At 35.9% G+C, this 23,025-nt stretch overlaps 1 protein-coding gene across 4 annotated transcripts; it reads right to left on the bottom strand.

Moving 5' to 3' along the window:
* Positions 1-2,973: 2,973 nt before the first annotated feature.
* On the bottom strand, positions 2,974-22,374 carry LOC149775274 (glutathione S-transferase 3, mitochondrial-like). Of its 4 annotated transcripts, none has more exons than XM_089943185.1 (7): positions 22,222-22,374; positions 18,630-18,779; positions 17,949-18,016; positions 16,515-16,572; positions 14,838-14,910; positions 10,473-10,579; positions 2,974-4,017 (listed from the first exon to the last, which is right to left on the bottom strand). In XM_089943185.1, the coding sequence occupies exons 2-6, from the start codon at positions 18,765-18,767 to the stop codon at positions 10,473-10,475; spliced, it is 444 nt and encodes a 147-aa protein (XP_089799311.1). In that variant the 5' UTR covers positions 18,768-18,779; positions 22,222-22,374; the 3' UTR covers positions 2,974-4,017. The 4 variants fall into 4 exon arrangements, with proteins under 4 accessions (XP_089799311.1, XP_089799313.1, XP_089799312.1 ...); XM_089943187.1 differs by having other exon boundaries at positions 22,243-22,368; XM_089943186.1 differs by having other exon boundaries at positions 18,630-18,792; positions 22,222-22,357.
* Between the last annotated feature and the right edge of the window lie 651 nt (positions 22,375-23,025).

The following is a 23,025-nucleotide window of genomic DNA, read 5'->3' as shown; positions in this document are numbered from 1 at the left end:
TGCTTTTACCAGTTGTGCTGATTCCAGGTAGAATATGACCACCATTACTGATTATATAATGACTTAAAGTTTGCACAATTATCTGATGTATTAACCATTACGAACTTAAACCTTTAAACAATTTCTTCATAAAAACCATCAAATAGTATTGACAGAAAGCATCCTGTCATAATATCCTTTGAATATTTCCAATGACAATAATTTACCATCAAATGTGACCAACATTTTACAGAAAACATCCAAGATTGAATGTCTTTCCAATTTATAAATGATGCCTGTTTGTAATCAGATGTGGCCATTACTAAAAATGTGAAATATTTGTACAATTTTATCACAAAACCTTTACCTTTTTTTGTATCCACTGACTCTAATACCTGTTCTGATGTAAGGACATTTGTCAGCCATTACTTTTGTTGAACTCTGTGTGTGTGATATGGATTTTTAACCTAGTTTTAACAATTTTTCAGTCATATTGCTACGATATCTATCATGTGGCAGTTTTCAGCGATGACTAGCACTGCGGAATCATGCTGCAGACATGTAGCATATGTCCCATCCAGTCACATTATCCTGACACCAGGCTAACCAGTCCTAGCACTAACCTCTTAATGCTAAGTGCCAAGCGAGGCAGCTGCTAGTACCATTTTTGATAAGTCTTTGGTATGACTCGGCTGGGTTCGAACCAGTGACCTACTGCATTTGAGGTGGATGCTCTAACCACTTAGGCCACCGAAGCAGCCCTTTGTTGAACTGTAAGTGCAAGTAAAGAGATAATAGACTGGAATCCTTGTTCACATGGCTGGAAAGTACTAGGTGTATTAAAAATTTAGTATCACATACACTAGTACAGTCATAATTGGTATTTCCATTTTTGTTCAAGTGTGGGATTTTGTTGTACATATTGCCTAAAGTCAATGAATTCATACATAACTCCTTTTGTAAAATGCATTCCAGATCATGATACATCATAAAGAAACAAACTTTTATAACCAGGTATTTGTCTGCTGAGATTGTTAGTACCTTGAATTAGTGATCTTTGGAATGTTTTTTCTTTAGGTGGGCTGTCAGAATTTGAGGAGTGTATTAACAAATTAAGTCATTTAACATTAGAATTTACTATGTCTAATATTTACAGGTGGTCATGCAAGTCTATGAGGATCTGCATTGTGATTGTCACAGTTAATTGTTGTTGTTGATGATCTTGTTAATTATGGAACTAAATTCTTGGTTCACCTGGTCTTGAGGACCAAGTAAGCTTATGGTCCGGCTTTGCATTCAGCATGCATATGGTATTCATTCTCCATTATCTTTGTAATTTTTCACTTGTCAAAACATTTGAGCTAGTTCGGATTAAACTCAGCACCAAGCGAGGCCAAGAAATACCAGGTGGCTTGCCTAGAAATGATGTAGCTACCATAGCTATCGTTTGAAAAACCTTTTTTTGACTTCTTGTTGAGAATGACTGAACCAAGTCAAAAAAAAGTTTTTCAAATGGTAGCTACACCATTTCTAGGCAAGCCACTTAGTGCACAATTTGAGCAGAGTGTGCTTATACAAGTAACCAGGATTGTATCAACATACAACTAAACTGAATACACACATCCTAAAAAACATTCCCCACAAATATTTTTCAAACCTGACTCAGAATTCAAATAGATTTTCCCCATGGTTCCAAAGTTAGTCCCACTGTTGCTGTGAGAGCCAACTCAAACATAATTTTTTATTCAGCATGTTCTAACATTGGTATTTCTTGGCCTCACTTGTTACAGAGTTTAATCCAAACTAGCTCAAATGTTTTGACAAATGAAAAATGGCAAATATAAGGGAGAATGAATGCTAGATGCATGGGATGCATTATTAAAATTGTCTCTGGGGAGGCATCCCAAGTAGTGTTGTGGCATCCCTAGCAGCCATGTAGAAATCTAGTTTTACTCATCAACAAAAACAGCTAATTTTTATCATCTTGATAAGAATGTTTGATGAGACATGCTCATCTTTTATTTTATATTCCTTTCACAGAATCTTTATCATCATACATTTTATCTTGTATTTGAGTACTGGTACTTCATGTTTACATTTGGAAGGGTTTACTTTCCTGGAGTATTTTTCAAATTCTGTATTTTTACATTTTTTTAAAACTTAGCTGTTTCTCAGCACTTAATAGCTAGTATTGCCTTCAAGTGCTGCATCAGAATTGTTTCTTGGAAAGGCTTCCCTAGCAACATTGTGGCTGTAATTATAACCATATGGGAAACCAATTTTCAGATTTCTAGCATGGCTCAACTAACTTTGATCAAGTTAGGTAGGAACATTCCTTAGGTTATGATGGGCTAGAATTGTGTTCAAGATGGTTTCCATAGCAGGTGGAAATTTTAATATTTTTCTCCCATCAGGTATGGCAGTTACTGTCAATACTTCCGACATACAGTTGGGGAAAAACTTCTTACCATATCAGACCAAGTGTGATGGGTACAGTTCTTGCATGACTGCCTTTCATATTTATAAAAAAAATACAAATACATCATTTAGTCCAGCAGCAGTTACTCAAAGTAGAAATACACTCAAACAGATACCACCAATTATTACTGTATATCCATAAACTATCATGATATACATGTCTTTCAATACCATGCACTTGCCTACCTGCTACATGTGCCTTTGTCCTTAGGATTAACTAAGCTTATTTACATTGTGCTTTTCTGAACTCCTTTGGCAAATCTAAAGACAACTCACAATGCAACAGACTTGTGAAAATTGGTATCTATATGCATCAAAAGATTTTAAAAAATTCAGCTAAAGCTAGGTCATTGTTACTTAATTTAGATTACTTTCAGATATTTCCCTTTCCATCTGTGACACCTTTAATTCTTGGATTCTGTTTCACCTACACTTAATATCCTGGGAAATGGTGTAAAATGAAATCGATCCAGTGTTTAGTTATGAAGATCTGTGATAAAAAAAATCAACAAAATCTGAATAACTGACTCTTTTATTTTGCATCAAAACACAGAGTTGTTGACCAGGTGATATAAATGTAAATATATAGATATTTGTACCTATGATTTACCAAATCTGTCTAGTAAATGACACAATTTTACATAATATGTACCTTCATAATAATGAATATACAATGTAATGTAAGTTACAGCTGTGTTGCTTTACGTGTAACCTAATTTTCAAGAAAATTCTGACAACAGCACATAATGAATCTGTAGCTCTACTTATGAAATACTGTGCAAACTTTGCATAACTGTCTATTACCAAGGTTAGATTACCCCTCAAAATAATCAAGTAAATGATCTGCTTAAAAAAGGTGACAATGTAACGAGGTTATGAAATGCAATAGGTATTATGGTTCATAATGGTGACTGGGAAGTTAAGCATATACAACAAGCAGTTATAGGTGTTCAACTCTATGAAAGATGGTTATGCTAAATTTTTATTTCAGAAGCAATTATCTATACAGCACATGTGTAAAATAATGAAAATACTGATGCCAGCATACTAAACTATCAATGTTTAATACACTCACTTGACTGTGCCTAATTCCTGGAAAATGACTTCCTTTTGGCTTCTTTGACAGACAAATAGAGGGGTTCTCTTACACAAAAACCCAGATTGATTTCACAGTTAAGATTACCAATACTTTTAGTTGGAAACTAAATAACATATGACCATCAGGTAACTTTGGTATTCCAAAGGAAATATAGCGTCAACATAATACGGAAATATAACGTCAACATAATACGATTTTGATCTATACTGAGTTGCATACCATACATTCTGTATACATATAATTCAAAAAGCTTTATTTTATTTGTACTTGACACTGAATATCAAGTTCCATACTGCTAATGTCTTCATTCAATCTGTATTAGATAATCATATCAAAAGCTTGCATTTCTGAATCTGTTCAACATGATCAATAAATACAACCACCAGTCAGCTGTTCGATTATAGAAAAACATTTTATTATGCACAACATCTTTGAACATTTTCAGAAGCCTACTGGATTATCTGAAATGAAAAAGAAAGAAGTTGAAGTAAGAGCAGCTGTGAGTATTCACTACCTTAAGTGAAGAAAAAATCAGACAATCAATATGAGAACAAACTCTTAACATAAACTAAAAAACTACACAAATGTTTAAAAGTCAAGCCCAACTACAAAGAACACAGACCATTGCCTACCGTAACATAATGGGCTGGCAGATTAAGGTCTATATTGTTTTTCCACTGAATAGTCCAAACAAACTGCAGAGACCCAGATCTGAGTGTTTAGTTTGCAGTGGGACTTCTCTTAAAGTGAGTATATACATTAGGATTTTCCTTTACAAAACGTTGCACTTCATTAGAAACGAAAGTCAGAACTGGAAAAAATGTTTCAAATTACAATGTGTCAGGAACATGTATGAGTCAGGGGTAAAACTAATTTTAATTGATAATACTTGCCCATTATTTTTACACTGCTGTCAGTTTGCCTGGTGCTAATTTCCCATTCACGATGAATTTCGTCCAATTAGTAACTGGATCATAGTTCTAGTCTGAGACTTTGGTCACTCAAGTAAATTCGGAATATTGTCCTTTGACTTTGAGACATATGGTGCATAACTGGGAGAGAGGAGGGACTTTGGTAATAATGAGAGGAAAATATTACATGATGAAAATTAGTTGTACCCCACAAACTACATTTTAATAGCTGTAAAACATTACCTGTTCATATTACATTGCAGTCTTTTCATGAAAGAAGGCTTATGACCCCTTGACTAACTGCCAAAGTGAGCATATCATCTGTTGCCAGTAGTGTGAGGGGGAATGACTTAACAATTATGTGGGCTGAGAAAACAGGGTCTAATACAGAGATGGCTTCACTCATGTTTGTCACTAGATGAAGGAAGAATCAAATGTGGCTCTCAGGACATCATCCAGAGAAGAAAGACCAATATGCATCCTCATGTGGTATCTGATTCTCAGAAAAGAAAGAGCCCTTGGTTATAGGGTCAGCATAAGGAGCAGGCAATATGATGGGATGGGGTGAGTGGATTTTGCAGATTTTGTATTATTTTTCCAGCTGAGGTGTGTGTGTGCCAAGGTGATGCTCCCCCAGGGCACCATTTCATTTGGCACAAACGTGTAACAGCCCTGCTCAGTGGTAGATCTGACAAGCCCATTTGATAAATAAATTCAACTTGTGATAGTGGCTGCCAAACTATAAGGATGTGTTATCCCTAGCAAACATAAGACAACAGTGCTAGGAAAGCAGCCATCATTTCTAGGTTGTTATGAAAAGAAGCCTCCCAATACTACAAAACCTTAAAGACCAGTCCCTCAGGGTCTAGGTGAGCATCCCAGAGCACGATGAGACACTGATATACAGGAAAGAAGTTTTGGGACAAGTATGACTAGAAAAGACAGACTCCAGTGCTGATGAAACTGGGATCCCAAGGAAATCCTGGCTTTTAAGGAGTCCCTGGAAGTATATCCAGTTTGCAAGCAACATACACTGAAATCTTGTAAGATGTCTGTCTTGGGAAACGTGATTCACAAGACAGAGTGGTGAACAAACAATGAAATCAGAGCCGAGTTCTCCTGGTTGGGGATTAAATCCACACAAGTCCCTGTCTGTCGAAGGAGTAACAAGTCTTTCAGTAAGGGAAATCAGTGAACATTGTGAATCAACCAGCTATTGAATACATGATAATGGGAATTCCTAAAGATTTCAAGTGAACTGACATTACTCCTATCACCTTACAAAAGGCCTGAGTGCAGAGGCTAGGCAAAAAGAAAGAGCAGAAATTGAAAAATATCTTTGTCCAGAAAGACTACAGGAATTTCAAGTAGGATGGAAAGATAGGATGTGTGCATAAGCATCCTTGATGTCAACTGAGCCATTCAGTCATTACCCCTAATGGCAATCCTGACTGTGACTGATGTCTTTATCATGACACACTGTTCCTAAATAAATACTTTGATAAGGAAAGATTGATAACTAGGTGAAATTCTCCCCCTTTCTTTGAAACCAAGATGATATGGGAAAAGAATCCCATATACTGTGTTTACCCTTTCTACCATCCTTTTGGACTGAAGTTTGCATACTTCACCAATGGAGTTCCTCAACTGAGGTGGAGGGATCATGAAGCAAAGGAGGTTGTTGTGATGTATCAGATCTAAAAGGAAAGACAGACTATCTCCTTTCATAGACTTCTGGGAGTTATGCTGGAACCAATGCTTTAAACATTGAGACAGGACACCCATAGACCCCCCCCCCCAGTTGCAGATGCTTCTTAGCCAGTTCAGCAAGACCTCTGCCATGCCCAGTGACCAGTGTTGTATAGATTGAGCCACCAAATACAGATGCAGCAAAACCAGTGAGGTGTCTAATGCAGCATTACTAAAGAGGTGAAGAAGTTCCCCTGAAAAAGCCATCAACATCATGAGCAAGCACCTCATTGTCTTGGCAGCAGCCTCCACAAATCTCTACAAGGTAATGTTTAACAGTCTGCCCTCAATTGGTTGAAGGGGGCTGCTGCAAAGACATCATAGTGTGTAGCTGTGATAACCAGGGTTCAAGCCTTAAGCTCCATAGCTTCAAGCACCGTAACAGGAATGTCTAGGTTCTCATCAAGATCCTTACATGGGGCACTCCTGAATCAAGGAAAGGAGGTTAAAACATGAGGCCAAAGCATGGATGAGGGGACTGACCCTCCTGTCTGCTGTCTGGCTGCTTCTTGGCCTTTTGCTCTTCACATGAGTGGGGAAGCAGCATACAATCAATAAAGTCTCTCCAAACTGTAAATGATACTGGTGACTGAAGACTCTGAAGGCTTCTTGCACAGAACTCTTTATCTGTCACCTGACCATCTGGGTGGGATGGAGATGTATACACTATGAGAATGAACTGACACAATTGGGTCCTTTTCAAATGTGTTCAGGTTCACGAGTATGGAGAGCTCATCATCATTTCTCCGCCAACAGGGTGCAACAGAACTATTGCTTTACTTCCCTCTCAATGCTGAAGGTGAGGAGTGATGGTGCTCCTCATTTTCCTTAAATAATGAAGCCAGCAGAGTGGGCGGTGAGGGCCTATGGCTTGCCTGGATACATCGACCAATAGTGCCATAGCAACCTCAACCAATGATGCAACTGGGGGTGGGGGAGTGGGCAGGGCAAAGAGGATACATTTCAAGCCCAATGTCAGTGGTAGGAGACTGAACAGAAACATAAGGAAAGGTGTTGTTCAGGTATGCTGCAGGTTACTCCTGTAGTTCTGTCCAATGACTGGTACTAAATAACCAAAGATCACAGCCCAGCCAGTGACTGGTGAGATGCCAGATGACAAGAATTCATCACCCTGTCTGGTGACATGCACCCAATGCCAGCTGACTGGTCAGTGACCAGTCAAGCGACATAGAACTGCTCCAGACATCACTATCAATCAAGCACTTCTCTACCTGAATTGAAAATAACCACACTTTCCTTCCACTAGAAAGGCAAGTATCATTCACAGGTGTTGGCAACCTCCTTGAACTATGAAGTCCATGTCTCCTATGACTGAATGGTTCTACTAGTGATGAAGAGGAGGATGTGGCAGCTTTGATCTTCATGGCCACAAGGAACAGAAAGGACACTTGTCGATGTGAGTGTGCTTTAGACATGCTAACAGGTGGGGTGCATGTTTCAAGAAGTCTTCTTATGGCTGCATTTGCCAATTGTGGCATGCTTAAAAGGTGCAAGAAAAATATAACTTTAACAAATTTGAAAGTGGTAATACCTATCTGAATGCCAGTACCAATATGGGTATCAAATTACAGAACACTTAGCTAGTGGGTACACAAAACCCCAAAATAAACAAGAAGATACAAATAAATGTAAAAAATGTAACGAATGTAGAGAAAGTGTCTAATGGAAAACAAAAATGGATACATCTTAAGGAAAATGTGCCAAAAGCAACTAGAAACAGTGAAAACAATGAACGTACATTGAGATATCTAATGCTGCATGGAGACCAAAGAAAATATTAAAGGATAATGTTCCAAATGATGGAAGTGACTAGGGTATCTAATCAAGACATTATTTAGTTTTGTTCCGGGTTCCACATTTACTAACTTGAGGGAAATTCACTCTGAAATTGAGGTTAGTGCATAACGAGTGAAACACAAATATTGACAGGTATGATGGCAGTAACCTAGACTTTTATTAAAAAATTCTGTTTTATGTCCATTAATTGATTAACTTGCAACACATAAGTTTGGCTTGTTCATTGGCAACTTATAGATATAACTACACTACACCTCTCCCTCAATAAGTGGGTACAAGAACACAGACCACACTATATGCGAGGATGCAAGTTACCTAGAGACCTAAATAAATTAAGAAGGGATGCCATCCCTGCTGATCATCAAGAAAACCTGGAAGTGGAAATGGGGCTTTTGAATGGCCGAAGTCTCATTTTATAATTGCCTTGGGAATAACTGTAATGAAGGTAACCTTTTTGTGTGCATAAATTATATTTTTTTGCATCAAACTTAACCTCTGAGAAGATCATTAACAATATTATTCCAGAGTTTCAACAATCATCATGAAAAAACATTACCTCCCTGCTCTTTGTTGTTATTGATTCACAAAAAAACAAGATTCCTTTTATTTTTAAAAATGTCATCATTGAAAGCAGATTCTTTTTATTGTTGTTAGCAAAATATAGATGCCACAATTTCATTGCAATTAAAAGTGAAACTTTTTTGAGGAGATTTCTGAGTGCCAATTCAGGAATTTTAATTTCAACGCAAACTCTGAAACTTGCTTCTCCATAATGAAACGTGTATGCAAAACAAACTGTTTTATTCACCAAGTACTCATTTTGCCAAGTTGCCATACTTGTTTTGATCACAACTGTGAATGAGAAAGGTTATTTAAAGTAGTTTAATTATATTACTTGTATATTAATACATAAACTGAATTAAAAGAGAACTAAACACAAATTTCAAGACAAAACTTATTTAACTGATATGTATTTATTAAAGTGTTGCCACCAGTAGGCATTAGAGGCATTATAATTGATCAAAATTTAGTCAAATATTGTTATTGACGGTGTAATGAGAATCTTGTCTGGAAAGAAAATTTAACAAACTATATGACTGCACACAGAAGTTGAGAATTTCATAATGATGATTCAAATTGCTGGGTACATAACCACTGTTTTTGTCAATAAATCAAGCAGTGTATCAAGGTTTAATTTATCAATTTGTATCACAATTTTCTTCACATTCAACAAATAGAGAACAATCTCTGAACATTTTCTAGTATTAAAAAAAAAGGAATCCACACATGACACCACATTATAAGCAGGTTTGTGAGTTACTGTGGGAGCAATATATAAAGGTATTTCAATGCTACATATCAAGTTTTTTGTTCGAGTGCCACACTAAAACATATGTTAATGTACAATGATAATAAATGGTCAAGTTACATACCAATGCATTTTTTTTAATTCTGTGAAAAATATTAGACATTTTAAGAAAAGGAAATTATCTATTGCCGAGTAAATTGGAATAAAGAGCATAGACACCTAAATGTATTGCTGAGTAAATTGGAATAAAGAGCAGGGACACAAAAACAGAAGACCCAACTTAATCCAATGGCAGGGCTTGAACCTCAGGGACACATAAATAGTAGACCCAACTTAATCCAATGGCAAGGTTTGAACCTGCACCCTTTTAGTTGCAAGTCTCAGTGTGGCTCCTTAGCGAACAAGGAAAACTGAAGAAAGGCAAAATACCTAATTTGATGGAATTAATGGAGTGAAAATACAAAATCTGACAACTGTCATTTTTATTACAATTAATACTGAAAAAGGTATTTAACTTCAGAAACTATGCAACAGAAAAAAATCCAGGCCATCCATACAAATAATTGGAAGGCATAAAGTGAATAATCCACCCCTTCCTACAAAAGATTAAATAACAGAGGTCAAACAATTCCATTTTGTAAAACATTCTTTGCACTTGATGATAACAAGGGCAAACAACCAATATAAAGTGTTTGCAGTTCCATCCCTGTTTACTGTTTCAAAAACGTTAATGTAAATAAATCATTTTGAAAAAGTTAGTAAGACCACTAAATTTGAAAAACTTGTGCATCTAAAACATGTAGACAGTTATACAATATCATGAACTGGGATTAATTTGCTGTTTAACTGGTAATTGAAAATAGCAAGCATTCTTCTTTAGCTGTTAATTAAAAAAGGGGAAAAGTCATTTATAAAGTCAATCAGGAAATTGCACCTCTTCCAATACTTCTTTCAACCATTGCTGTATTTGTAAATTACCATGTTCTCAATATAGCTATATTGAGTTCCATCCCTGTTTACTGTGTCCCTGTAAATATACCCGAGTATATTTTAAAAATTAAGTTGTAATTTGCACCATATATGCAGTACTGTGTTGACATGCTGTTAAAACCTATACATATATACATACCTAATGAGAGAAACATCCCAACTGGTGGCACGCAAAGGAGACACAGTTGCCTAACAGAACCAATAAGGCAAGGTGTCCAAAGGCTCCCCACTGGCGTTTCTCAGGATCTATAGAGCAATAAAATCAGCAATCAGTTTACACCAATAAAAATGGGGTTTACAGACAACTGTGTGATATATCACCATAAACATTGTTGATAATGTTATTGCAACAGATGCCAATGGCATGTGATTACCTTAGCTAGTTATCTCTGATGAGAGCAGAACAATTGCCACTGCCGGGTGCTGATGGAATGTGATGCCTATTTTGTTGCCATCTCCAAAGCAGGTACAAAAAATCTACATACATTTAAACCAGGAAAATCTTCAAATTCAAATTTGATGCCAGCAAATCATTGCACATTTGTGCCATTTTTTTCTTCAGAAATGCTTGGATTATGTGTTCACATATGCTTTATAAGAAAATAATAAAAACTTTAGAAATCAGTGGTCACGAAAGTGAGTAAAGTGACAATAAATGGTCAATAACCAGCTGCCATTAGGCACTTAATGAGCCAAGTTACTTCCCTTGTGGTCCGAATATTATTAGATTTGTGAAATGCCAGAAAACAGGAATGTGAAATCGATTAGAGTAGGTGCCAAATGTGTGCTAGTATGATGGAACATCAAACCGGTAACATTTCTGCTTAACTATTGGACTTTTTCACCAGTATCGCTTATAAAATATTGGGTACACCATGAATATACCAAGTTCCATGATGCAAGAATACCAGATTTTCTCCATTTTTCTAATTTGAGGAGTGGATAGGAAAATGTTACTGAAACCTAAAATGCTTGCTACACAACAAATATTCAGAGTTTCATTCCTCAAATTCAAATGGCTCTAAGGTTACACAATGGAAAATATTTGTTTGAAAGAAAACTAAAAGTACTGACCCATGACCTTAACCTTGATGACAGGATCTTCAATTTCTGTATGTAACATCTAAGTATACCATGTTCATCTGTAAAGCTGAAAGGGCTCTTAAGTAAGAAAGTGGAAAGGAAAGTGTGACAGCAAAATATTAAGCTGTAATCTCAACAACAGGACCCACAATATGGTATACAACACACTTTCTAATAATATACAAGTATGCCATATTTCAGCCATTAACTTCAGACAGTGCTGAAGTTGTCAACTGGAATGAAAAGTGTGACAGAGCACTGCAAATTGTAACCTGAGACCTTGATCCTGAAAATAGGACCCTCCCCTCCAATGGTTCATGACACAGCCTCATGATGTGTAAGGATATCAGGTTTCATCCCTTAATCTCATTTGTATTTAAGGTTATAGAGTGAAAAGTATGTATGAAAACTTAAAACAGGGTTTCTGCCACAAATTTAAAAAAAGAAAGATTCTAGACCAATGAGCTCTGAATCTGTATACTAAAACATCTCCCAAAAACAAAAGAACGTTAAGTTACAGCTTTTGGACTAAGATGGTACTAGTAATGAAATTTTAAGACCTATTCAAGACTTTATGTCATTTTTCAAGGGATTTTCAACACCAGGAAAAGCAACGTTCAAATTTTAGATCTTTTCCAGAATTCCAGACCTGTGCAAGAAATTTGTTTGGGTATGAAGTAGAGAATCCTAATGTGGCATGTGACACACCTTCTAATGATGAGAAACAAGTATATTAAATTTCAAACCTTCTAGACAGAACTGATTTGCAACACATCATGTAATGATGATGGATAAATATAAAAAATTTCATCCCTTAATCTCAAATAGCTGAAAAAAATAAAGCAACAAATAATTGTATGGAAAAAAAATGAAATATCTAGCTGTAACCTTGACCCTGAAGATACAATTGCCAGTCCCATATGTGATACATCTTTTCTTGATAATGAACCTGAATACCAAGTTTCATCTTTTAATCTCAGATGGCTTTAAAGTCATAGTATGGTAAGAAAAGTTAATGGAAAACTAAATATATTGGCATGACCATGATCTCAAACATAGGATCCTGAAATGTTGTATATGCAAGCGTGTGTGTGTGATTAGGACTTTTAACGTAGCTTTAATGATTTTTCAGTCATATTGCTACAACATATGCAGTGTGGCAGTTTATAGTGATATCTAGCACTGGGGCATCATGCCACAGACATGTAGCATAATGTCCCACCCAGACACATTATCCTGACACCAGGCCGGGGGCCCCGAGTGGCCGAGTGGTCTAAAGCGTTCTCCATTATGGATCACTGCCATCTCACCTCTGTCTGTGTGGGTTCGAGACTCGGATTCGGCTAATGTGGGTAAGTGAGAAAGCTTGCCAATAGCTTCTCGTGGGTCAGTGGTTCTTTCCAGGTTCTTCCTCCACCATTAATACTGGCCGCCATGTATAACCTATCGTGTGCTGAAAAATGGCATTAAACCCTACAACAACAACACCACCAGGCCGACCAGTCATAACACTAACCTTTTAATACTGAGCGCCTAGCAAGTCAGCTGCTAGTATCATTTACGTAAGTCTCTGGTATTCGAAACCACGACCTCCTACTTCCTAGGCGGACGCTCTAACCACAAGAGCGGTTGTATGTGCAAGCACACTATGTTTTGTGCCCTTAATGTCAAATAGCTTACAAGTTGTGGACAAACAAAAGTATTGAGGGATGAATGGATGGAAACATGGATACAAGAAACTACTTTACATAAGAAGGTGGGAGACAATGAATATGCAATTACAGTAAATAAATCTCTCACAGATGACCTCTGACACATGGGGATGTTTTTAACCTAATGGTACAATCAATCTCCAAATGCATTGGAGTTGTTGAGTGGAATTGAAAATATTACAGAAAACTGAAGCTATTAATCTGAGACCTTGATCACAGCCCACCCAACATTCATGACACACCTTTTTAATATGTATAGTACACTATGCCATGGTTCATGACACCTTCCAATGAAGACAAGCAAGCATACCAAATTTCATCCCCTAAGCTCAAATGGCTTGAAAGTTCTAGGTTGGAAAGAAAAGTGATGAAAAATTTAAAATATTGAGCTGTGAAATTAATCTTAAATATAGGTCCCCCAATGTGGTATGTGACATGCCTTGTAAGAATGTTGTTATGGAAGAAAAAAAGAAATGGCAGCCATTGCTTAGCAGGCTTCAGGTTTCTACTCTTGATGTTTCTGCAGTATTTCATGATATATGTGATTGTTGATAGTATTTATCTATATTAGTGATTTCATCATGCATTGGCTATTCTGCTGGAATGTGTTTCTTCATTTACTTCTTTTGGAAAAGAGATATATTAGACATTTTCTTAGTTGTCCAAAAATTAACACTCTTAAAAGTCTCTGTGTGTGTGCATGTGATTTGGATTTTTAATGTAGCTTTAACAATTTTTGAGTCATACCACAATGATGTCTGTAGTGTGGCAGTTTATAGTAATGTCTAGCACTGGGGTATCATGTCGCAGACATGTAGCATAATGTCCCACCCAGTCACATTATCCAGAAACCAGGCTGACCAGTCATAACACTAACCTCTTAATGTTAGTACCATATTTATAAGTCTTTGGTACAACTCAGCCAGGGTCTGAACCTGTGACCTGCTGTATCTGAGACAGATGCTCTAACCACTAGGCCACCGAAGCAGTCTAGCAAAACACTTAAGAATTAACAAATTCATTACATGGAAAGAACTGGGACCCCAAGTGGCCGAAAGCACTCTGCATTACGGATCATTGCCATCTCACCTCTGTCTGCGTGGGTTCGAGTCTCAGATTTGGCCAATGTGGGTATGTGAGAAAGCTTGCCAGTAGCTTCTTGTGGGTCGGTGGTTCTTTCTGGGGTTTTTCCGGGTTCTTCCTCCACCATTAATACTGGCCGCCACGTACAGCCTATCGTGTGCTGAAAAATGGCGTTAAACCCCACAACAACAACAACATGTAAAGAACTGGATACTGTACTTTCCCAATGCACATATTACAACTGTTTGCCATACCAGATGGGTATCTGAATGTCACAAAACTGAGTCTCCAGTGATTGAACTTACTGGCATCTACAAATGGTACCAACAAGCTCAAATACAAAAAAGGTTTTCCATAGATGTGCTGGTAATTTAAACATTTGTTACGTATATTCTAACTGATACCAGTTAAGATGATATGGAAGAAAAATAATCACTATTATTCAGTGCTTCAGGATACCCATTTGCAGAAGCTTGACAAAACAGCTAAATTAAACATTTAAAGGAAGGTGTCAGACTCACATGAACATAAACCGCTATGATACTCTTGATGATTTATTTTCTCTCTAATCATTATTTTGTGATAATTTTACAACAAATAACGCAGGAACAAATAATTATAGTTACCGCCAGTGTAATATCCCTTGGCATACAAGATCCTGCTGACCAAATACACAAGACCTGTGCCTGCAGAGATTTTCTGAAAAGACAAGATCAAAATACCATAACACTATAAGCAACATCAAGGAAACCAGTCTTGCATTTCAATATATTTATTATTTACAAAATTTAAATTTTCCTGCAATGATACACCCATGATCATTTTTGATTAATCAAATACAATATCATACTTTTAACTTTCAAATCAATATTTCTATATAGATTTGTGAACGAGTCAAGTTCACTTTTAGCTTTCCTAAAGTATATGAAGGATATATTCTTTTCCTGTATTAACACTGGATATATTTCATCATGTGGTACCAAACACATGATATTTTAAAGATGGCAAAGCCACGATTTAAATACAGAGTTTGTGATACCACAAGATGAAATATATCCAGTATTAATGTAGAAGGAATATTGTCTTTTTATTATATACCATTAGAAATGACTCGTTGCAAGTGAAATTAATCACTCTTGTAAATGTGAAATTTGATTGTGAATTGAAATGCCAGGAGAACCTGACCCTGTATGAGTATCCATCAGATTTTTGTCAAATCTGATTATCTTGAGTTTAATCAGATTGTGTACAACTATAATTCCACTGACAAAAAATAAAATTTCATAATGTCATTACCTTCCTAAATTTGTCAACTATTGTGCTTGTTAAAATTTCTAAACTACAGAAGTTACACTTTAAACTTTTAAAACCACAAACATTGTATCAATCCTTACCAAGCTGATAACAAATTAACACATCCAGTTTTAGTAGGTTTGTAAGCAAATAGTACCTTGAAGGGATTGATGCGCTACTGGGGGGAAAAAATGTTCAGGAATCCAAGACAAGTCTTATCTTTATTTCAAGTGCCAAGTATTTAAACCATTTCCAATATTCTTCAGAAACTCCAACACATATATCTGCTTGCAAAACTATTTTCTTATGTTTGAAGAAACATGTTTTCAAGACAGTACCAGAGGAGCTAAAAACTGGATCACACTCTTCACTTCTCTCCCTAAATAGCCAACAAAATGTTAGCAAGTGATATTTTTTTAGAATGGCACAATTACTGAAATCACTTTGGTTTTTCATAACAAAAAGCTTGCATGGCCAATTTACAGCTAGTCATAAATCATTAGTTGTTTTCCACCAAAGGCCTACATATTTTCATTCACCTATATCATTATCTTTCAGATGAATGTTGTTGTGATTATATAAAGTGTATAAGAATTTTTTTTCATAAGTTTACTTGAGCAGAAGTCGAAACTACTTCATTTTACATCTAAGCCATCACAGAGTTCATAGCATTTAGGAAACAAATGCTATTAAAATGATGTTGCAATATAATGACTATCATTTCAAACTCCACAGTCATTGTTTATATCACATAAGCAGACATCCATTAATCACGTATCATTCTCTATCTGTCTTGCATCAACATTGTTTGAGGTTTTCGGTGCTTGCACATATTCTTCATTACAAAACGTAAAATGTTCTATGGCTGGAGTTACTATGATTGTGTCTACAATTTTCTTTTGTGTTTCAAATAAATTTTGCTATATCCAATTTACACACTAAAAAATGCAGATAGATGGAAGAATTTCTCATTTTTTTGCAATCTGTATAGCACATGCTCAATTACTTACAGGATACTGTAAACCACCAATAAACAGGAGCATCAGAAATTGTGGATATGACTCTAACCTGCAAAATAAAGATGCTGAGTCATTTCAAAACCAAGCATTCAAACAAAAATATTACATTGATCTACTACTGGTCAAAAATTTGACAATGAAAATTAATGAAAGCTTGTTTGACCAGTGCTGAAAGGCATGCCAGCAAATGAAAGACTATTTAATGTCAAGACAATTGTAGTAAAGCCTAAAGACACCCTGGCAGCCGATCCAGACTATATTATCAACAGGAGTCTAACCCACCGCATCACTTAACATGAATCTGGCATGCTAACCACTCAGCGACCATGGGTTTAAAAAAAAAATGATGAAGAAACAGAGCAATTTTATTCCATAAATATAACCCCATTATCTCCTGTATCCTATCTCTATCCCATGATGGAGATGACAATGAAGTCATATAAACTGCATTACTCCTCTGAGAATGGTCAGAGTAAATTAACCTGTCAAGATGAACATTTTCTGATGATGAACCTAATATGTATTAAGTTTCAAAGCAACCCACTAAAAACCGCAAGACTAGTTGCTTTCACATAATTCTGTCAGACAATGTATCCATCTGCATATAAAAAAGAGAAATAACATCTTACTAAAACCACATATCTGATGATACTGTGTCAGTCATTGCATTAAACTACAAGACATAAATGACAACAACTCCAAAAAGTATAGTAGTAGCTGGATGGATACTGTATAGGAAATATTGGATGTCATTTTCATTTAGGACCAACTAGACGTCATACTACCAACTAGACATCATACTAAGTCTTCTGGTGAAAACCTCATGCCAATATGACTTTTCATTCAGGATGAAATGCAATAAAAAGATCTGCAAGATGGCTGCCATGCTGGATGTCTGAGCACCATATTCATGTAGAACTAACTAAACACTACAAGGCTTTATGTGAAACTAAGGATGTTGATATAAACATTCATTCAATGATAAGTAGTGCAATACAATTTTCAAGATTGCCACTTTGGTGACCATATTTGATGTCCAAGCATATCCATTTTCATCAGAAACTAACAAGACACCATAAAAAGTCTACTAATGAAAATACAACATCAATATGACTTTCCATTTAGCTGGAGTAGCAGGAACAAATTTTCAAGATGGCTGCCATGGCAATCATACTGGATGTCAGATGAGCACAGTTTTCTTTAGGTAAAAGTGACAAGCAAAGCAGCAAAATGATGATTCATGACAAGTATGATGAGAATCTACTGAAAGATATGCAAATAAAAAACTTGAACCAAACCCTCAACAAACTAATGGGAATGAAAAATGCTAGAAAAGTGAGTGCTATATCTCACTTCCCAAAAATGTTGGTTTGGCAGTAATAATATTAATAATATTAACAATAATAACACTAGTACTGTACATACGTGTTTTGGTGTGCCCTCTGTATACAGTTGAAAATATGTCCATCTTCTTTGTGGTACATAACTGGATACTAAAATTGAGGAAAAAAGAAATTCAAATTGTAAGCTTGATATATTTGATAAAAAAAATATATATATATACATATATATACACACACATAAAGGTGTTGTTCATTATAACTAACAGAAAATATGTAACAGATTAATCTAATGCAAAGAAAAAAGATCAAATTACAGGTCATATTGTATTTATGACCCTGACCTCTGGCATGTGTACCTTAAAAAAATGTACGTAACACATTCTGTCGTTATGATATGTGTTTTCATAAAGCATTACAACTATCTTCAGAGTTAAAAAATTACAAGGTCAGAGTCATCACTTTAAAAACAAGGTTTCCATTGAATGCTGTGTCTCACCTTTTCAAGTATTATAGACTTGCACAAAAACTTGAATGATGACAAGGTTGCCAATAACAGCACCAGTGTTTCAATGTTAAAAAAAAAAAGTGTGGTAAAATCATTTAACCTTGAACATGACATTAAAATGAAGCAATGTATGGCAATAAGCAGTAAATTGTTCATAATTTTTCAGAGGTCAACAGACAATATATACATAATGTTTAGGCATTTTAAAAATAAAAATCCCCAAATAAGGGATTTCATTTTTTGCTTTACACATTATACCTTAACTTCATATTTCTTTCTGGCTGCTCCAACATTATATGCCATCCACATGTTGACAAAGGTGCTTCCAAGACCAACAAAAATCACATAACCATAGTCCTGGGGGAGGCTCTCAGCAATCTTGGACAGAGCTACCATTTTCTTAATAACCTTAAAAATATATCTGGAATTAAAACTTACAGATGAAACAAAATAGAAATCTTAGATACACATTTTAAGCAAAATTCATATGATAATGTTACATCTGTGGTTAAGTCGTTCTGAGCTATATCTAGGGTTAAATTCATATGATATTGTTATATGTATCAATAAGCTTCACATGACCCAGGGCTTGAAAATAGTTTTGATGGGTGGCAGGTCCAGATGTCTGAGCTGTTGTGAGGAACATGAAATTCAATACAAAAACATAGCGACAGACGATGCTGAATCTGTGGGCTAAATCAGGGAACTTTAAAGAGGTTCAACACAAAATTGTTCCTGCATCCCGATCATATTCAACCCACATCCAATTTGTTTTCCAGTGGTGTTCATCATACTTTGCATCCTTATTTGGGTAATTCTTTTTAGCTGGGGTGGGGTCCATTTTCTTCATTTTTGGGATTTGCTGACAGATGATAAACCAAAGTTAAAGTAAATAAACTTGTGACTTGTGTTCTTTGGAGCAGAACCATATGTTGCAAGCTGGTTCACATTTTAGTGTTGTAATCAATGGCTAATTCAACCTTACAGTACAGGACCAGTCATACAATATGTGTGAACATATTTTTTTTTAGCAAGCTATTACATTAGACATCTCAAGTCTCACTGAACGAGACTTCAAGTATATGACTTAGGAATTGCCTCTTGTCAAGTAATAAGGTAAAGCCCATTTAACAAGATTAAGTTTTAGGTCTTGGGAATTTTAAACTGATGTGGAAGTGTACTTGACTTTTAGAGGTAAAATAGCACGGACTTGTACTTTTCCATATACACTGTTCCAGTGTGACTATCATGACACACAGCAACAGTAGGCTTTGAGTAACATTGCTTGTATGTAATTTTGCGTATATATTTGTTGATATTTCATATTGCTTAAGAAACAATTCTGAGACTGCAGAGGAATACATGTAGGTCTGACAGTCTTACGACAAGTTCTTGGGTCCTACTGAGAAAACTGCATGTCCCTAACCTTGGACCATCGCTATTTTCAGGCCCTGTGACCCTCTGCATTAAACTCCATTCAAATAATGATGTAGATGGTAGCACATGCAGCCTGGTATAAGGTATACAATTGATATTCCACACTTTTCAAAATATTCTACCCCAAAAACAAAAACTTTCATTGACAAACTTTGTCTTTATTAATAAAAACAAATGCATTTTGCCTTTATCAGTGCTGCACCTTGATCGAGTTGTCATGAAGACATTTTATGTACCTCTGTCCCCTATATTAATTAAAGTATGGAGATTTTTTAAAATTTAGAATGACACTGGTAGTCTAAGGTGTGGGAATGTCTTTGCTCTATGTACAATGCTGCTTTATTTTATACATGTACACAGCTCTTTTCTTTTACAATAAACAATTGTTTACTCTACCTACACCTATGACTGATCAAGATTGTCTGCTGTTTCACATATGTTCAAGGAAATGTTTGCAGTTTGGGGCCAAAATGGTTAACAAAATTATGTGTTGAAATTGATATATTTACTCCAGATTAGTAAGGTCAATTTGATGCATTTTTAACAAGATAACTTTGAGAGCAATATGTAAGTAGAAACCCAAGGTAAGGAGTAAGGGGCAAAAAGGTCTTTAAATATAAATGAATATATTATTATTAATATTAAAATATTACTAATTTTAAGTTTAACTATCATTGCTTTCCTGTTTATGTAGGATAAGTAGGATCATATGCAATGTTTTGTCAATTTTGATCCATACTGGCTGCTCTGGAATGAAATTCCAAGTGCAACCTTGTAAGTACATGTACATCACCTCTGTGACCTATAAACATCAAACTGCAGACGATAAACTGTGTGTATTTCGTAATCAAGGCCAATGTGGATATAGTAAGTTTGGCGAGAGTTTTGTATATGATGATCAATGGAATTGCATGCACTTTAAAAAAAATTGATGTTCATTGTATTTCAATGTATAACTTAATTAACAAAATTTGACACTTTTGAGGTAATTATTCTCTAACAGATTTGCATCCTTCCTGGCTACAGCTTTACATTTGTAAACAACCAATAGACGGAGCGTGTTCAAAATTATTCTGTAAAACCTGTTTGCTGCGATAATACCTTGCTCACAAAAATACAGTGTTGGAAGATATATACACTGCTGTCTGGCATTTCTGCGCACCTAAGGTTTTCGTTTCCAATACTGAAGCAAAACGCATACCGAATTTGAGCGATTGACAAAAATAAAATACAGCAATGATTACCATTTGAAAAATGCAATTGTCACCAGAATATTCTGTTCAAAATAATATTAATTTTGGACAAAGAGGATACTACCCCCCTGCTTTCCTGACTCGCGATATGTCGGCCTATTCTGCGCATAGCTTTTAAAAGATTTAATGTTTGTCCATAGGGCTACAGAAATAAAATATATTGCTTTGGACTGTTTCTGTCAGCAGTTCAGTCGAGTAATTAGGTCCGGTTTATAGCTAGTTTTACAGAACTCAACATAAAAATGCCAATAAATGGCAAGAGACATTAAGCAGACTAAACCGATCTTGTAAAAAAGTTAGTAAAGTTCAACATTTTATGAAAAATAAGCTATTACGTGGAAGTGAAACAACAATGAATAGGATGTAATGTGTTTACAACGTTTTGTTGATGGGGAAAAGTTCCTACAGAATTTAGAAACAGACTATATACCTAATTTGTTGAGAATTTATTTTCTAGCGACAAGTAGACACGTTGGGTAGCAGACGATTTTGTATGTGTGGGACAGCTTTTTGCAAAACTGGATTAAAATAGTTTTGTTTTAAGGTACACGTTTCCATCTTTTATATGCTGTATTTATTTGTATGATTCTAAAAGATGCATAGTAAATCGAATTTTCTGGGGTTACAGGTTCAAGAAGGTCATGGAGTGGGTCTTCACGTTGCCATTTAGAAATCACATTTTTATGTGCATTTCGAGTCTAAATGTGGGATATTTTTGTACACTTTATCAATATCATTTTTCTTAATTAATGTACAATTGTTCTTTCTGGATATAAAATGGATTTTTGACCCAAAATAGCACGTGATCCAATGTTTACAGAAATGACGTATCGTTGCGCAGAATTACCCGACGTGCAGAATTGGCTGACATGGCGGTACTTCTCGGGTGTGTAAATAATGACCTTCCAAAAGTAATATGGATGTATGAGGATCGAAATAAAGTGAATAACTGTCGTTTAAAGACATGTGGAATCAAACTACAAAAGGTTACACCCATTACTGAAATAACTGGCGATGGACGCCTACATGACCTGTATCATTTATATCACTATAAAATAAATAAAATTTCCTGCACCAGTTTATAGTATTTGATTTGCATCTGCATTTTGTTTCGTGCAACATTTGTATGGATTTAGATGTTATGTTAAACCTTTTTTTACCTTTCTGTTTGCAAGACGAACCTGTTAATGCCGGTATAACGCCGGTAAGCTACAAGTATTTCATCAAGGACAAAGTCCAACTGAATGAAACACCTGGACAGTAATACAACAGTATCTTGCAGTGCACATCCGGATAGCTTCGTATTTCGTATTTTGACACTTCCTAATTTTTAAGGTAGAAGACATGAACCTAATTATCTCAAGCCTAGCATTTATAAATTTATACAGAAGCTAAATCTGTAATGTGGTTGAGGTTTGCTTTGAGTTAGGCTTGGAAATGGGCTGGCTTGTTGGTGAATGCCTGTCACAGACGAGCATTGGAGATCAAATGCGTAACTTTGGCTGCAAATGAGTAGCCAACTTGGCTTACGTATTTACATGTGTCTGCTACAGACGTAAATATTTAAAAATCTAGATGGTTGAGGGGTAATGAAAAGTATGCTAATTTGTTATAGTACTAGTGAACTTGATTCATGCATAAAGCACATACATTCTTTTAGCTTCCTTGTCACAGGAAAATATTCAAAATAGCTCTCTGGGGCGCCGAGTGGTCTAAAGCGGTCTCCGTTACGGATCATTGCCATCTCACCTCTGTCTGCGTGAGTTCAAGTCTCTGATTCGGCCCAATGTGGGTATGCGAGAAAGCTTGCCCGTAGCTTCTCGAGGGTCGGTAGTTCTTTCCGGGGAGCAGCAGAGGGGGCGAACAGACCAACTTTGGAAGCGTCCAAAAACTGAAATAAGGCTTCTAACTAAAAATATTTCGAGCTGAATATTTGCTTGAAATAAATGATTGAGGACTCCGGT

Source organism: Sinohyriopsis cumingii, chromosome 19 (assembly GCF_028554795.1).
Source record: "Sinohyriopsis cumingii isolate HCF-2022 chromosome 19, ASM2855479v2, whole genome shotgun sequence".
NCBI classification, from domain to species: domain Eukaryota; kingdom Metazoa; phylum Mollusca; class Bivalvia; order Unionida; family Unionidae; genus Sinohyriopsis; species Sinohyriopsis cumingii.
Note: the sequence above shows the minus strand (reverse complement) of the source record. Positions and strands in the feature narration are given on the sequence as shown.

Bases quoted from the DNA above. Each gene is read 5' to 3' on its own strand.
- LOC149775274 (XM_089943185.1), bottom strand. From the start codon at position 18,767: ATGGTAGCTCTGTCCAAGATTGCTGAGAGCCTCCCCCAGGACTATGGT. The intron at 18,017-18,629 runs GTATAATGTGTA...CCTCAATTTTAG, and splicing joins GAAAGAAATATGAAGTTAAG to TATCCAGTTATGTACCACAA. The intron at 16,573-17,948 runs GTATGTACAGTA...TTTATTTTGCAG, and splicing joins CAGAGGGCACACCAAAACAC to GTTAGAGTCATATCCACAAT.